General features: G+C 38.7%; 1 protein-coding gene across 3 annotated transcripts in view; it reads right to left on the minus strand.

Annotated features, from left to right (window-relative positions):
- Positions 1–18575, minus strand: part of PTPRG (protein tyrosine phosphatase receptor type G) — a 710177-nt gene that overhangs the window by 515873 nt on the left and 175729 nt on the right. For all 3 annotated transcript variants that reach the window (XM_055343664.1, XM_055343663.1, XM_055343665.1), the window contains exon 2: positions 17884–17988. In XM_055343664.1, the coding sequence (XP_055199639.1) occupies positions 17884–17988 (105 nt within the window). The remainder of the gene's footprint in view (positions 1–17883; positions 17989–18575) is intronic.

Below are 18575 nucleotides of genomic sequence, written 5' to 3' on the forward strand. Positions count from 1 at the left end.
TCCAGGCCCTGCGGACGGAGAGCCGAGAGCCCCGAGCCCCGTAGTTCCTGCGGAGGCTGAATCCAGGCTTCCAGAGCTGCCATAGCAACTGCGGCTGATCCTCCTGGGGCCCGGCGGGGTAAACAACCCCCGCTGAGCCCTGCAGCAGGCAGGGGCAGAGCAGCTCCCCCAAGTGCTAACACCTGAAAATCAGCACAGCAGGCCCCTCCCCCAGAAGACCAGCTAGAGGGACCAGTGATACTCCCCCGTGTTCCAATACAACTTGTTTTTGGCCACTCTGCACTGAGCAAAATGACTAGAAGGAAAACCTCACCTCAAAAGAAAGAATCAGAAACAGCCCTCGCTCCCACAGAGTTACAAAATCTGGATTACACTTCAATGTCAGAAAGCCAATTCAGAAGCACTATTCTACAGCTACTGGTGGCTCTAGAAAAAAGCATTAAGGCCTCACGAGACTTCATGACTGCAGAATTTAGATCCAATCAGGCAGAAATTAAAAATCAATTGAATGAGATGCAATCCAAACTAGAAGTCCTAACGACGAGGGTTAACGAGGTGGAAGAACGAGTGAGTGACATAGAAGACAAGTTAATGGCAAAGAGGGAAACTGAGGAAAAAAGAGACAATCAATTAAGGGACCATGAAGACAGATTAAGGCAAATAAATGACAGTCTGAGGAAGAAAAACCTACGTTTAATTGGGGTTCCCGAGGGCGCCGAAAGGGACAGAGGGCCAGAATATGTATTTGAACAAATCCTAGCTGAAAACTTTCCCAATCTGGGAAGGGAAACAGGCATTCAGATCCAGGAAATAGAGAGATCCCCCCCTAAAATCAATAAAAACCGTTCAACACCTCGACATCTAATAGTGAAGCTTGCAAATTCCAAAGATAAAGAGAAGATCCTTAAAGCAGCAAGAGACAAGAAGTCCCTGACTTTCATGGGGAGGAATATTAGGGTAACAGCAGACCTCTCCACAGAGACGTGGCAGGCCAGAAAGGGCTGGCAGGATATATTCAGGGTCCTAAATGAGAAGAACATGCAACCAAGAATACTTTATCCAGCAAGGCTCTCATTCAAAATGGAAGGAGAGATAAAGAGCTTCCAAGACAGGCAGGAACTGAAAGAATATGTGACCTCCAAACCAGCTCTGCAAGAAACTTTAAGGGGGACTCTTAAAACTCCCCTTTAAGAAGAAGTTCAAGTAACTCTGAACGTGAATGGGCTTAATGACCCCATCAAAAGGCGCAGAGTTTCAGACTGGATAAAAAAGCAGGACCCATCTATTTGCTGTCTACAAGAGACTCATTTTAGACAGAAGGACACCTACAACCTGAAAATAAAAGGTTGGAGAACCATTTACCATTCAAATGGTTCTCAAAATATACCCTAAAAACTACAGAACACTTCTGAAAGAAATTGAGGAAGACACAAAGAGATGGAAAAATATTCCATGCTCATGGATTGGCAGAATTAATATTGTGAAAATGTCAATGTTACCCAGGGCAATTTACACGTATAATGCAATCCCTATCAAAATACCATGGACTTTCTTCAGAGACTTAGAACAAATTATTTTAAGATTTGTGTGGAATCAGAAAAGACCCCAAACAGCCAGGGGAATTTTAAAAAAAGAAAACCATATCTGGGGGCATCACAATGCCAGATTTCAGGTTGTACTACAAAGCTGTGTTCATCAAGACAGTGTGGTACTGGCACAAAAACAGACATATAGATCAATGGAACAGAACAGAGAACCCAGAAGTGGACCCTGAACTTTATGCTCAACTAATATACAATAAAGGAGGAAAGACGATCCACTGGAAGAAAGACAGTCTCTTCAATAAATGGTGCTGGGAAAATTGGACATCCACATGCAGAAGAATGAAACTGGACCACTCTCTTGCACCATACACAAAGATAAACTCAAAATAGATGAAAGATCTAAATGTGAGACAAGATTCCATCAAAATCCCAGAGAAGAACTCAGGCAACACCCTTTTTGAACTTGGCCACAGTAACCGGAGAAGAACAAACAGTGTATGTTCTCATTCATTTGGGGAATATGAATAATAGCGAAAGGGAATATAAGGGAAGGGAGAAGAAATGTGTGAGAAATATCAGAAACGGAGACAGAACATAAAGACTTCTAACTCTGGGAAATGAACTAGGGGTGGTGGAGGGGGAGGAGGGTGGGGGGTGGGGGTGAATGGGTGACGGGCACTGAGGGGTACACTTGACGGGATGAGCACTGGGTGTTATTCTGTATGTTGGTAAATTGAACACCAATAAAAATTAATTTATAAAAAAAAAAAAAAAAACACCCTCTTAAGGAAGGTATTATACAAAACACATGTCCATAAATTTAAATGCAGTCATTTCTGGTAAATATTTTCATTTATGGTGACTCAAATACATATTTTCTTCACACTAAACTAAATAGCATTTCGTCCCCCAAGGAATTCTCTTATACACGAATGTTCCATTTCCACTAAGTAAGGAAGAAAGTGGAAAATATTTCTGATGCACATGAGCATGGCTTTTCCCTGGAATTAAGCGTACCTCTGCACGTCACAGCGGATGCGTGAATCATGTGAAACTCATCCTCTCCAACTGAAATTTCCCTATAGTCATACTCTAGAATAGGAGCATGGCCCTTTCAAAGCTCTTAGGAAATAATGATGGCAAATGATTCTGATCCAGTTCCCAAAAATCAATCTCTTACCTAACCTATCAACACTCTGTCCCCACATACCCTTTGCCTCTCTTCTGAGCACACAGTGAAGATCAAGTGTCCAAGAGTGGGATATTAAAGTTTCTGGTAATTCCTGCAATAAGGAAAGCAGCATTGCATTTTTCCTTCAGCAATTCTCCATCTTCCTTGGCCTCAAGACGCTCCCATAGAAAACCTATTGACAGCCCACTGAATTCATGTTCCAGGCACAGACTTTGGAACAATGCTGAGAAACAACCTCTACTTACTAGCCCATTGGCAAGGATGTCTTCCCCTTAGACTCACTACCTAGGGAAACACAGAGATACTCCAACAATTTCTGCTCAAATGATAATCTTTTTGCCCACAGAAACTCTACTCCCAGAGGCTAACGCCAAGAAATCAGTAAAATTGTTTAAATCTTTAAGTAACAGTTAAAATGGCCATAAAAGTCTCTCAATGTCTAAAATTAATTCCTGTAGTAAACGTCCCTACCAAAAAAAGGCATTCATCACACCTGTGAGTTACAGAGATATAAATTCACAGTTCGTTGTGATAAATGGTAGGACTAGTGTCTTTTTTGATGAATAACTCACTCTCTGAATCAAATTCCAAGACCATAAACATGTATTCTAATAACCATATTTATGACTAGTATTTTACAGACAAAAATCTGAAATCAATTAATATATGTCTAATTATTATATTTCCTGTCCTCCCAATACATAAATCTGTTCTGTTCTGTAATGAGAGCTCAAAATCAAATATCAAATATTCATCTGAACTTGTATTTTAAGCATTCAACCAACCAATGAAGTGTCTTTGAACTCTGGAAGTCTGTATTTTCCACTTTCTATATTATAGCTGTACGTAATTTATTAAGGTAACTTAAACACTTAAATGCCAAGCAATTAATATGAAAGAATACTTTAAATGCTGTTAATATCCTGTAAAATACATTCTGCAAAGGGCAGCGCTTAGTGAAGCAAGCTTTAGACAAATTACGTAAATGAGAATCTATACATTTTGAGTTGTCTACCTGAGGAAAATTAGGAAAAACTATTTACTACAGTGAAATTATTACATATTGGAATAAGTCGCCAGAAAATAGAGTAAAAGAACACACTGTAGCTTTCTTACCACTAAAAATTACTTATTTAAAAAATGGAATGGGAGGCAAAGCATGGTATTATTCTAAGTCACATATTTTAAAAATGAGTAGCTGTCTTATATTCAGAATTTTTAATTAGGAAAATATATTTTAACATAATAATGGTGTTAAATAATACATTTGTGATAGGAGCATACTTTCCTATCTATAACACAGTTTGTATTTTCACCAGAGATTTAAAATCCCAAATACATTCCTTTTCATATGCAGATGGAGACCTAGAAAATGTGGAATCAATCAGAAATGTTAGACTCAAAAACTAAGAGAAAAAAATTAAAAGAAAAAAATACTCCAAAAAGAAAGTCTCTTGTCAGTATCAATCACTGAATAAAGTCCTTTGTAATTAGGGATGTGAAAAGAATCCCAGATGGGAAAAAGAAGCTACAGTAATTCCAAGATTTATTTGAGCAGGAAAGTGCCTCTCACATCACCTTCACCATTAAGGCTTCTGGAATTGATCTTCAGATTGTGCGGACTAAAAGAACTGGAATAATACATGTCCGAAGATAATCTAAATAGATGTATCAATACGTTAATAAGGTGTTATCATTCCAATTTAAAGAAAGAATATTTCTTTCTTTAAGAAGAAAAGATGGGTGCCTGGGTGGCTTAATTGGTTAAGCCCTGAACTCTTGATTTTCAGCTCAAGTCATGATCTCAGGTTCATGAGACAGATCCTTGCACTGGGCTCTGAGCTCAGCAGGGAGTCTGTTTGAGATTTTTCTCTCCCTCCCAAAAATAAATACGTAAGTATTTTTAAAAATATATATATAAAGGAAAAATATTTCTGTGCCAGCCTGACATTAGAGAGATCCTGAAACTTTTCAAATTCTCAATAGACCTACTATAGATGTATCAGTATAAATATATTAGATCTTAGTATATTTAACCTTCAGTGTCACTAGCTTAATCATTCATTTCTGAAAGACAAAGGAGAAAAAAACTTTGAGCTCCTGGGTCAGTGACCATATAAATCTGTATTTATATCCAAATATGTACAAAAGGGCTTGGAACAAGAGGGCAAATACATAATAGCCATTTACCCTGTAGAAAGTTTAGGGCACAATGACTTATCTAACTAAATAGACATATCTGCATTTATATGCCCCCCACACAATGTGATTTTTGTTTAATCCACCCACAGAAGATGAGGAATACATGGCCATTATTATAACATTATTATAACTCATATCAAATATTAAGCAGCAGACACTTGACGAAATGCTAGATCATGATGACCTGCCAATCATCGTTCATAGCTCTCTTTTCCTTTCTACTCTCTTTGTTAAAAGTGATCTCTTCAGAACGTTTGCTATGCCCTGCCCAGCTTTGAAGTGACTTGTCAAGTTTCACACGGGGTAACTATAAATTTTCTCATAATGCTACAGTGGCTTGATCAGCTATTCTGGAGGTTCCTTCATGGTTAGCAATACTAAGAAAGATATTATTTCATAGCAGCCTCTTAGATCAAAGGGTTGACACATGGAATAGTCACCAGGGTCCTCAAAAATAAAACAATAACAATAAAAGCAACCTCACCACCTCTTTACTGCAGTGCGGCCATCATTCATTGCCTTCCCATGATGTGAAAGGTAAGCTTTTCCACACGACCACTGTTGTGTTTCATTCCTTTATGCTCTCATGCATAAACTCCTAGAATAGTCAATTTGCCAAGCTTTCCATGTCTTCTCTCCAGTGTCCAGAGAGGACTGAACATCAGGCCACTCAATGAATTCTATAATGCCTTAGCTAGCCATCATGACTCGACATTTTGAGTTCTTGCCACAGAAACCTGGCTCAATTGTCCACATTTGAGCCTGTGGATCAATAACTAACTAGAAAGGTGGAATTCTCATCACATCATGGCAACAGGCTATGTAAAAGCAATAAGCTCTGGCATGTCCCTAGCATAGTTTCTCAACCTCGATACTATTGACATTGTGGGCCGGATCATCCTGTGTTGTGGAGGCTGTTCTGGGCCTTGTAAGACATTGTACAGCAACCAGAGTTAATCAAAATTCTAGAAAAAAGGCCCAACTGAAATTAACAGAGTGATTTTCGGGTCTAACATTTAACCTCTTTTGGGTTCCACTGTGTCCTCTCATTGTCTTACCTGGATTGCTTGCCCCATAGATCCACAGAGCTTAGTCTCATTATATTCTGGTCTCTCCTCAGCAGAGAGAAGCCTTCTCTGGCTTCTCCTTCTGAAATAGCAACTCTGCCCTTCATCTTTCTCAATTGCCTTACTTTACTTTTTTATAGCATTATTTGAGGAGATTACCTATTTGTGTATGCTTCCCTGTCAGCCTCCACCAGGTAGGAAAGGCATTTTGTTTATTGTTCTCTTTTGTCACCCTAATGCCTAGAACTCAGCCTGCCTTCTGGCCAGTGTTTAATAAACACTCCTTCAGTGAACAACTTAGTGAACTGAAGACTAGAGGGAGGAAGACACATACACACACACCTCACTCATTAAAAGTCCCTGATTTCTCTAGCCAAATATATAGACCCTCAGCAAAGTTAATGCTGGGTCTTATAACAGTACAGTTCCCTAAGACCATCAAAGGGAAGGGAGGCCTGTATGAGGCCTTTCTGAATTTGAGAAGCTTGGACATTTGGTGTGTATGCAAGTTTTTCAGGAAGATTTTAAATCAACATCTGCACCTAATGCTTTGCATTTAAGAGGATGTTTGCAAACATCATGTTGTCCCACTTCCAAACTTAGCTACAGTGGCTGGGGTGAGAGAGGTGCAGACAGACAGGTGTCATTGCTCAAGAGAGGTCTCCAGTTTGCTCCCTAGGAAGCCACTTCCCAACCAACTTTTGCCTTCCTGCAAAAAATGGCATTATCTCAGAGGGTTGGTTTGAACATCAATTAGGACAAAGAAATCGAGTATACATTAAAAATAGCAGACCACAAACATACAGCCTAAAAGTGCCCTGCCTCTACAGGGCTATGTTAGATCATAAACTGCCCTTATTATTAAGCCAGGAGAAGCAGGAGGGCTTTTCCAGAGTCTAAAACATGTCAACAGATGCAAAAACAAATCCTTATATGCAGACATGCTCCCGGAAATGACTTCTGTGTGAATATGGGAGAAAAATCCTGGTACTACTGCCAGCAGCCAGGAGTCCTCACGAGACAAAGTAAAGCAAATCTTGACTAGTTCTTTCTGGCACAGCAGGTATGGGTCCAATTGGCCGGGAGTGTTGAAATTTTCTTTTCCCACCCTAGTGGATGGTGAGAGAAAGGGCAATCTTTACAGGAAAAGAATGTTATATAAGATAGCTCATTAAGAGGTGATGTAAGAATGTAAAAGCCACAGGACCTTCAGAAAGTGTCAAAACTCATTCCCCAAGAAGAGAGTGTGGACTATATACTTCACAATAGAGAGGAGAAAATACCTGCATTATCACAGTGAGTCCCAGAAGCAGAAACACACTACAAATGGCTCCTCTCACCTTTGCAGATACTACTCACACACCTTAGAAGAAGCTCATATTTCATTTTCCTGCTAAAATTTCTCAACAGCCAATCAATACCAAATGTACAAATGGCATGCATGCCTACTAGAAGGAAGAGCATTTTCTTAACATTGGAACTAGGGTTAAGGGTGGAACAGAGAAAAATGATTTCAGGAGGCGGGGGAAGGGGAGGCCAATAATAATTGGGGCAGAGTAACCAAATGTTACCTTTGGGAGTAGCGAATTTTCATGCAGTTTCTAGAAGGAGCTTATTTTCCTCCCAGAAAATGGGCCTTCCAACTGGGAGAATGTGGATCTACATAAACAGAAAATTTGGACCAAGTAGCTTCCCAAGCCCAGGGAAGATGTCAAGGTCAACAGAGTTCACTATGTGGCCTGAAGAGTATAAAACATGCCCCATTAGACCCCTTTCACTCTGAAACTCCATCTATTAAAAATATTTAACAAATCAGAGACAATAACCAGTAACAATCGAAGGTAGACGATGGGTCCACTGTTTGATCCGGGGAAGATTTCAGAAATGGCCAAGAAGTGATAGTGGGGACATTCAGGGGGCTTAGCCTAGTGTGAATTTTAAGATTTTTAATAATCTATATGTGTATACTAGAACCAGGACACACAGGGAGCCATACTTGACAAATTAGGGCATAAATATCTCCCTTAATTTTTAAGCCAATTCATGGAAACTCTTTACCCTTTGTGATTTTTTTTTAAGATTTTTTTTTATTTATTCATGACAGACACAGAGAGAGAGAGGCAGAGACACAGGCAGGGAGAGAAGCAGGCTCCATGCAGGAAGCCCGACATGGGACTCGATCCCAGGTCTCCAGGATCACACCATGGGCTGAAGGCAGCGCTAAACCGCTGAGCCACCGGGCTGCCCCTACCCTTCGTGATTTTTCACATCACAGATACAGGCTGATTGTAGAGCATGTGATAAGAGGTTTTCAATTCTGGGATGGTAACAATATCTCCTAGAGGAGATTTATTTTGCCATTGGAATATCAATTGTACAAATGCTAAGTTTGAACTTTTCTTTAAACAGGCTCACTTTTTATAAAACCTTAAATATATAATTAATAGGAAATTTAACAAACCAGAATGGAAAACGAGCATGGCCTGCCAGATATGAAGAGTAACCAGGAAATTATAAAAGCCACAGATGAAATTCTAAACTACTCTCCCAGCTAAAGGCTCTGGGCAAGACCCGTCTCTGTTTAAAAGAGATACCAGCAAATGACAGAAGTATTAAAGACCGATTAGCACCATGCTGTTAGTTTCTCCTTGATAAACAACTCGAGAAATGACTTTATTATGTTAAAAGTCAGGTTCTTATATAGCAGGTTAAAGTCATTTCTCATATGAAATAAAATCACATTCAATACTATGCTTAGGGAAAATATTATTTATTATACACTACAATATTCTTAATGAAAAGGAAGGATTCCTAAAGTTACTACAAAGTATTTCTCAAGAAAGCAAGGTTCCGTGTTTTACACATTACCACTAAACAAAGTCTCCGTCACATGGTAGATATTGGGGTTAATATAAATGAAATAGAAGACAGGTTAAATTTTATTAGCAAGAGAGACAACGAAGAAGATTCACTACCCTTAATGCTACTGACTTCAAGTAGGGTCATGGGAGATGACCAGCTGAAAAATAGAGGTGAGATTAATTTCAGGATCACTTCACAAAACCACTGAAGGCTAACATCACCAGTCTATGCCACCATCAGACTGAAACAACACTCAAGGTGGACCAAGCAGAACCAGACTCTATAAGATTTCTGCTTGGGTACAAAATGAATTATACTTAACCTTGTGGACTGAGTTCCCTTCTGAATTTAAATAAACAGGGAGAGAATTCAATCTTTAAGCATATATTAGACACATACCAGCTACAGATGGGCAGTCATAAAAGTTCACAAGCCTGGAAGACAGCTCTTGCTTTAATATTACTACCAGGCCCACCCCACTAAGAGAAGAGACAACAAGATAAGGAATGGAAGTGCAGTTCAAATTCATAATTTCAACCTGGGAGAGGCCAGTAAAGTGTTACTCATCATGATATATATCAATGACATTTTATTTGCAAAAAAAAAAAAAAAAAAATCCATGTAACATTACTTAACGATATCCAATGGGAAAGACAGAACATTTCCCTGTTTTATAGAGTCAGGGTATTGGGTTTTATGAACCAAATCAGATTTAATAAATGAGTATATAGTATCAGGTAAGAAAAAAGATGAGTTGCCTTAACATAAATTACATAGCACGTTCAGATAATTGCTTTCCAATTTTTTTAGGCATGTATGAGGCTAGGTATATTTTCCCATTGAAATTTTAAAATAATATCCTTCCAATAACCCACACTCCCCCCACCACTGCCCCCAACAAGCTAGTTTCAAAGGAGAGAACATCATCCTTTCAAATTTGTAACCAAGAAAAAAGATATTTGATTGATCCATCACAGATATGAAAAACATATATTTACAGATAACTCTGGATGCCTTCTGTAAACAGTAAATTTCTAGATTATTGAATATTAAGACTTATGTTGTATCAAAGCAAATATTGACCTTATCTCTGCCCAGGCCAATATTTACTGCATTGCTCAATAAATCTTGATGTTCATTTTCAAACCGAGTCAATATCAGTTCATTAATTTCTGCATGGTTCATATCAGCATTTTATAAAAGTTGAAATACCAGTGAAATGTTTCACCTAAAAAATTTGGACACAGCCAATTAAAGAGATAAAAGGCCTTTTGCCTCCGTTCTGGCTTTCCTTTTAGTTTTTCCTTTCTTCCTCTCTCTTAAAAAATGTTATAAAGAAAACTGCCTAAATTTAATACAAGCCAATCAACTATTCAAAAATAAAAGGATTACTTCAGGAAATATTATGAATGGACTGGTATAAGAAATTTAAATATTCTCGATATAATTCTGTAAGATATTGAAGCGTTATAGATATAAATGTAAGAAAGACAATAGCCCTCATTTCTCAATAATAATCACAATTAACTTCTGTGTATAGTCTCCAGACCACTCAGCTCTATTCATTAATAGAAACCTGATTAACCATATTACTCTAATATATATATCTATTTCATTTTGGTGGATATTTAATGTGAATTTCATCATTGGATATACTACAATTACCCCAAATCCCTACTTACGGTTACTTAGGCTGTTAAACACAATGTCATGTTGGGTATGTGCATAAGTGTTTCCAAAAGACTAATTCCCTGAAACAGAAGTGCTGGATCAAAGACTATCAATATTTAACATTTTCACAGATTTTGCCAAAGAGCCCTCCAAAAAGACTCTACCAACATGCTACCTTCAGAGTCAGTTTAAAACCCAAAGTCTCAGTCTTCCATTTAGCCACATTTTAAATGTCCCATCATAGCAACAATTAAAATTGTAATCATTGATATATATTGCTTGATACCAACACAGTACTGAACAATATTTCACCTTCCTAAGATGCTTTTCAAAGGGTCACAAGGACCTGAAGGAATTTATTGATGTCCTCTCATAGCATACAATAGCATCCATTAACTGTGCAAACATCTGTGAATCTATCTCTAGAGAAAAAGATGCCAAAAAACTTAAGAACTCAGGTGGCAAAGATTAGAAGTTTAAAAAAAGAAGAAAAAGACAAGAAAAAAGAAGGCATCAGTAAGATATGAGAACAGTTTCTTTCCAACAGGTGGGGGCGGGGGAAGCCAGATTCGGCCAAGTATTGAAAAATGCTCAAGGTATCTTAAGCATATGGCAACACATTTTTCTCATTTTTATACATAAAGACCTGATTAGTGTGTGACCATATGTGTTTTTTCTCACCCTATCTATCCTTGTAATCACAGATCAAGTGTAAAAGAAAAAGAGTACCTATAGGAAGAAACAGTTTGTTCTACAATGTGTTCCCTACCTTGAGGTCCTCCTATTCCAAAACATTTAAGTAAGAACAGGGAAATACCAAGATTAATTACAGATCAAGGTCCTGTTCAAGAATCATCAAGTTTAAGACTGTAAGAAGTATGGACAAAACACTATGCCATATCTTAATAGTCTCAAGTCCAAAATTTTTACCTTCACAGCCAACCCTCCACTCCTTTTTACTCATTTTAAATTAAAGTTAGTGCCATCTTCAGCCATTCCAGGGATCATCCTAGACAACTGACTTTGTGTTCTCAACCACTTACTAATGGTAATGAATTCCCATGAACTCTCTCCTCTTATCTCTCAAATCTCTGGTGATACAACACCATCATTTTTCATCCTGCGTTCTTCCACCACTGACAGATCCTTAACCCTACAACCAGAGGTCTTACTCAAATATAAAACCAACTTAGTCCATTCCCACCATGAAACCCTTAAAGGCCTCCCTATCACGCTCAGATAGATGTTCTAGGTCACTGGAAGAATACTGTTAAGACCCATCAAGGTGCAACATTCTGCATTATTTCCTCAACTGTTTCCAACCTACCATAGGCTTGAGACTTACGGAGCTACTCTGAGTTCCCCAGTCACTACAAGATCATTTCATGGCTCAAGGATTCCACATGTCCAGGCAAACACTTGCCCATTTTTAACAGCTGGGATCAGGCAGGAGCAATTCTGGGAGCTTCTTGGACACCCCCCCCCATTATAGTATAACACATGGCATATAGTAAGCAATTTTTTTTTAAGATTTTATTTATTTATTCATGAGAGACACACACAGAGAGAGGCAGTGACACAGGCAGAGGGAGAAGCAGGCTCCATGCAGGGAGCCCGACATGGGACTCGATCCTGGGTCTCCAGGATCACACCCTGGGCTGAAGGCAGCGCTCAAACACTGAGCCACTGGGGCTGCCCTACAGTAAGCAATTAATAAGTGTGTTCGATGGGTAAACAGGGGAGAGAGGGGTCAGGCTAGACATCACGATAAATAAAGGTAACTTTGAACTACACTTGGAAGGATGAATCTCAAGACTGATTCCTCCCCAATGGTATGGTTCCATCAGATCAGAAGCTCTCTATTGCAAATACATTGTCTCTAGGGAAATGATTCCCTTTAGAAACTTCACAGGAGACATTAGGAAAAGAACAAATAATACAATATTAATATCAAACTCTGAGGTTCTATAATGGCTTCCATTGTTCTAATGACAAAGGCAGGCTTCTGCAGGTATGTGTATTTTGCTTTACCCTTTATAGACATTATTAAAAATAAGCATGGAAATGATATTTTAGGAATTTAATTATACCTTAAGTTTACCAGGGGAGCTGATTACTTAAAAGGATCCAATGGTGAAACCTTCTGTAAATCACCCACTGCTTTACCTGAATTTCATGGCAGGATCCCCTTAGTGAGTTCCCAAGCCAGGAATCTGACAGGAGTTCATTTATCTGTACATCCATTCACCTACTTGAAAAATATCCACTAAATATGCATAAAATGAGATACTCTGATACCCAGTAGGAAAAAAAAAAAAAAAACCTATGGAATTACTCGACATTTAGCTGGGGAAATGAAACATACACCTACATGCACCACATACACACATGCATGTGCCTTATAAAACGAGATGTTTATATGAATAATGTAGTGGGGTGGCATATAATTAAGCTCCAAGTGGGTAATATGTATTCCACTCCAGAACGGAGGCCAAGAATTACACCAGGTGCTTATATACGTTACCTCTAATCCCCAAAGCCATCCAGCAAGGTATGTCCTCTTTATCTCCATTTTACAGCTGAGTAAGTCATCAAACCCAGGACAATTGAAAGGGACCTTGGATGTCTCCTCCTACAATGTCCTGGCCACAGCTGGAATCCCTCTTAGAACCTGCTGGGCCTCTACTCAGCACAACACCAGACACTTTTTGCGGGAAATTTTGGATTCTTCTAACAATGAGAATTCCCCCTTGTACTGATTCACAGAATCTTGCTATAGCGAAGGAACATGAGATATTGATTATTCGAAATGCACAAAACCAAATGGGGGAAGTAAAAAAAGGATGGGAGGAGAAACCACAACCTGTTTTTCCTCCAAGACTCTGACGAATAGGAGAAAAAAAACAGAGAGCTTTATAAAAATGCCTCCAAAAATAAATAAATAAATAAATAAATAAAAATAAAATAAAAATGCCTCCAATTTCCCCTTGAACTTGCTCCAGATTTGTTTCTCATTTCCCTTTCCGGCAACAATGACCTACCTAGCATTTGTTACTTTTTGTGTATTAATTACAGAAGTTCTGGGCAAATTCCAAAATTCATGAGCTGTCATCACTTCAGGTAACACAGAAAAAGATCTGTGTCTTAAGGCAAGTAAACCTAACAGAAAAAATGTTTTAATATTTCCAGTGAGAAACTCTGATTCAATCTATTAGGCTTTTTTTTTTTCCAGTTTAATTCTGTATGCAATATAGAAAGAGGTCTTTCCCCTTTTTTGCCCTGTCTTGGAATAAGGAAAATAAACCCAAAGACATAAAGTAGTCTTGAACTTACAAAGCTATTAACAGTTAACAATAATAGTATCTTACATTTATGTTCTACTTCCTAACTCCTATCCATGATACTTTCACACTGAACTCAGATATTATGACCCTCTCTTTTACAGTAGACAAAATTAAGAACCAGAGAGAAAACCTATCTTCAGATGATCCTAATGGCACCAGAGTCCGTATTTCCTCAATAAACAGTCCCTTGTGCTAAAGCTGTAAGTGTTCACAATGGCACTAACAAGCCTACAGACGTAAAGATTTTAGCATCTCAAATATAATGAAGATATGTGCATTATCCAAAGTGATACAGACAAATTGAAATAACTTGGTTGGTCCTAATGTAAAAATTACACGGATATTAATGAACGACTGTGATGACAATATCCTAAATACAGATCTCCACAGCTCGAAAACTTCTGCAACTCTCCTCAAGTGACTGGGATGGGGTGCCAGTGAAATAACTGGGTCACCATCAGGCACCAAACCCCATCCACATAAAACCAACCTACTCAGGAGGATACACGGGTGGGGGGGCCTCAAAACCACCAACACCCACCCATCTTCCTGATCCATCTCCCGAAGCACCTCCCACTCCACTCATGTCTTTGTTCCTCCCAAGTCCTTTCCAAAAGCAGGATCACCAGACTCACTCTGAATGCTAACTAGGAGACTTGCTGAGGATATTCCAGCTCAAGAGAAAATGCAAGGGAGGGGAAAAAAAAAAAATATATATATATATATATATATACATTTTCCAAATCTCTGAACAGTTCTGTTTATGAGTCAGGCTAACATCTGCTCAAAAACCAAAGCTATCTCAATGTGAGCAAGAATTGGTAAACCTCTCTCAAGGGTCAGATAAAAATATTCTAGGCTTTTTGGTCAATCTGTAGCAACTACTCAACCCCAGCACAAAAGCAGCCAGACAATACCCAAGGGAATGGGCATGGTTGTGTTTCAATAGAACTTTATTCACAAAAAAAAAAAAAAAAAAAAAAAACACACAGCAGCAGGCTGTATAGTTGGCCAAGCCCTGAACTTGAGGATAATCTGTTTAAACTTCTCATTCCCAAAAATTAATGGGGAGTTGTTGTGAATCATAACTGACAAAATTCAGCTTACTCAGCTCTCAGGACAACCTAGTACCCACCCACTATCCATCACAGTTACCCACTGAGAATCCCACTAATAACATCAACAGCAGCAAAAATAATAATAGTGTCTAAAGCAGCAGGAATATTAGGTACTTGATGCAAGAAACTATCTTAGATTTTTCACACATATTATTTCATTTCATCCCTAAAACAACTCTACAAGGGAAGTATTGTTAATTACCCACAACTCAAAGATGGAGAGACTTCATCTCCAAGGAATTAAATGTCCTCCCAGTGTCATAAAGATATTATGAGATAAAACTTATATTTAAGCCACAGTCTGTGTGACCTCAAAATCCATACTCTCACACACCACATTCCCAATAAACCAGTATCATCTTAGGAGAAACTAAGACACATCTGTGAATTACAGTCATGAAATTAAAATCTGAACCATCACCCATCTTTCAGAAATGGCCTGCTTCACTTTTGCTAAATGTATAAACAATTCCCCCTACAAACAACAAGCCGTCCTTTCAGCAGCCCCACTGTTCAGGCAGCATTTACACCTAGAGGTGTATGTTGCTGCACCTAAGAGCCCACATCTACTTTGTTGTGGTTTCAAGGCCTTGGTCAGAAATGTCATAAGTGACAACAACCCCTTTCTGACCTGTCTTTGTCTACTGGCCAAATGCTAAGGAGTGTCTCTGATGGCTCCCAAGTCTTATTGGCAGGAGAATCGATATTCTCCCAAATTGGTGTGAAGCAACCCCTGATAATGTGGGATTTTCAGAAAGAACTGGTAAAAGTATGAGGACTATGTACGATTAATTGATACCTGTCTCATTCTTTTCTTCTCCTTTTACATTTTATTTTCTCCATTTCATCCCTAAGCAAATAACTTCACTGGTTCTTCCAAACCAATCTGCATCTTCTGGGGGATTCCTCATATGACTGTCACATCCCATCGAGAAGACAGGTTGGCAAAGTATAGCCTGTGTGCCCTATCCAACTGGCCACGTGCTTTAATACAGCCTGTAAATTAAGAATGGCTTTTATATTTTTAAATGAGAAAAAAGAAATAAAAAAGTATCATATTTTCTGACACATGAAAATTACACATAATTCAAATTTCAGTGTTCATAAATACATCTTTATGGAAACCCAGCCAGTTTATCTAGGATTATGATGGCTGCCTTTGCACATACTGGCAAAGTTGAGCTGTTACTAGAGAAACCAACACACCCTATAAAGCCCAAGATATTTACTGTCTGGCTTTTACTGAAAAGGGGTGTCAAAGCCTCAAGTTGAACTATTAGCCCATCCACCTATAGAGGTAGCTCCCAAATCCATTCCAGAAATGCATTCCAGAAATGCATTCCAGAAATGCAAAATGGACACTCATTAAGTCCACTGGAGCTAAGGATATCAAGAATTGCTCCCTTCCAAAGACTGCAGCACTTACATCCCTTCTTAACTGAATAATGGGAAAAGTTTTAGGACTTTCAGTTCTTCACTGCCATTTGGAATTGGAGATGCTGATGGGGTATAACTTCCAATTTCCTGACTAACAGCATTGTTATTCTAAATTGATGAACTGTAAATAGCAGGCCACTTACGCCTCTTCCTAACTGGTATCAGAGCCACAGAGTACAAAATGATAAATTTTCTTCAGGTTTCTTGGCAAGAAGCTATATATATATGTAATTTTGGCCTTCATCTCACAATTTCCTTCATTTATCAGAAATGGTGACAAAAAGGCTCTAATTAGATAATTCTAATCACAGGGAGTTGGGTGTGATGGAAGACTTCAGAATCACTATCTGTTCCTTGCAAAACAAAACAGATAGGCTATTCTCCCTGTAGGGGCAGGAGATTTATCAATAGACAAAAGGATGCAAAAAGCCAATAGATAAGGTATAATTAAAGATCAAGCCTATAAATTTTACACTGACATAAATTTAACAAGATTTGCAGGTGGAAATTCGGGACTTAAACCAGAGCATCATTACGAAAAGAATGCCCTTAAAATCTATATGCAATGACGTTGTATAAACACAGATTTATTATTAATACTAATACCTTGTGGCTTCAAGCCTTTTCAGACAAATTATTTGAATTATTTAGTGCCAAAGTAATTTCCAAAATGGTCTATCTTCCTCAACCATTCCTCCTTAATTAGCTATAATACATTTTCCATATATATTGGAGCATCAAAATCTCTTTTAGAAATAACAATCCACCTATATGTTTTGGGTACTTGTTGGAAATAGAATCCAGAAACATCTGTATATTCTTATAGGTCTTCATTTCTCCCCACTTAGAATGTAAGAATATTATTTGCAATGTAATATTCAACATATTTTTAACAATGCTGTTTGTCTTCCCTGGCTGGAAGGCTAAAAGCTTAAAAGCAACAATGAAAAGAAATGCAGAATACCATAGAGGGCTGAAATATATTCAACTAACAAGATCTGATTTGAAAATAAAGTTGCATTATTTAGATTAAAGCAAAACAGATCATTTTGATATGTGACGCTCTGTAATATTTAGCAGACGTTTAGCAGCTCAAGACTAGCCTTGTATTTTCTGCTTTCCGAAATCACAGCTACTGAAAAGACAGAAGAGAAAAGACCGTGTCTTTTGGGAAATTACAAGTTTGGTACAATAACTCATTAACAAATAAAGTTCAGAAACAAATGCAAATTGAGGGGGGAAAGCAGGTTGAGAAAACAGGTGGAAGAAATAAATTTGTACTTATAACCTTGAGGAAAAACAGGCTGGAGTGTTTCAACTCTTAGTGAACTACAAAAAGGTCTGAACAAATAAGTTCGATGTGAAAGAGATTCAGAGTCCTTTCTGGGGAGCTTAAAAGGATGGCAACTGGCCTGTGCAAACCAGGTTTGGAACCCATCAACTCACCCGAGTAGGCCCAGTACGGGTCTCCTGAAGCCTTGCGCCTGCGGATCTGCGCCGAGCTGCCATGTCTGTTCTCATGCAGGGCCCCGACGTAGCCTTCTGTGAGGGCTGGAAGAGGGGGAGAGCACAATGAGTCAAAGTCTTCACTCCACTGGACAGAGGAAGAGTGTCAAACACACCACAGGTGACTTCCTAGAAGCACACACCCCAAGGGTAATGGAAGAGAACCTACTGATTTTACAGAAAAAGAATAGGGTAGCCTAGCGAGACTAATGGGCCTCCAGGATGAATATTAATACTAACAGTAGCTTACAAGGAGCCTTTGTGCCACCAAGCATGGTGCACTCGCACTTTACATATAATATATTATCTGTACACTACCAGGCCACAGACCCAGTGAAGCCCATAACAAGCCCATTCTATAGATAAGCAAACCGAACCTTAGAGAAGTTAAGTAGCTTTAACCTACCCAAGGTCATAGGACTAGTAACAGCACACTTGGAACCCGTGGTCTTTGTTCTGACTACATGTATAAGCCTATGTATGTCCTAGATGCAAGAGGCCTCTATGCCTTATCTGATCTTCAAAGAAAAAGGGGTCATCCCATCTCATTTACAGATGGAGGAATTAAGGCTCAGACACCCTAAGGAACTGGTCCCAGGTAATACAGGTAAGCAAGCAAGACATCAGGGAAT

This window comes from Nyctereutes procyonoides, unplaced genomic scaffold (genome assembly GCF_905146905.1).
Source record: "Nyctereutes procyonoides isolate TBG_1078 unplaced genomic scaffold, NYPRO_anot_genome, whole genome shotgun sequence".
Lineage (NCBI taxonomy): Eukaryota > Metazoa > Chordata > Mammalia > Carnivora > Canidae > Nyctereutes > Nyctereutes procyonoides.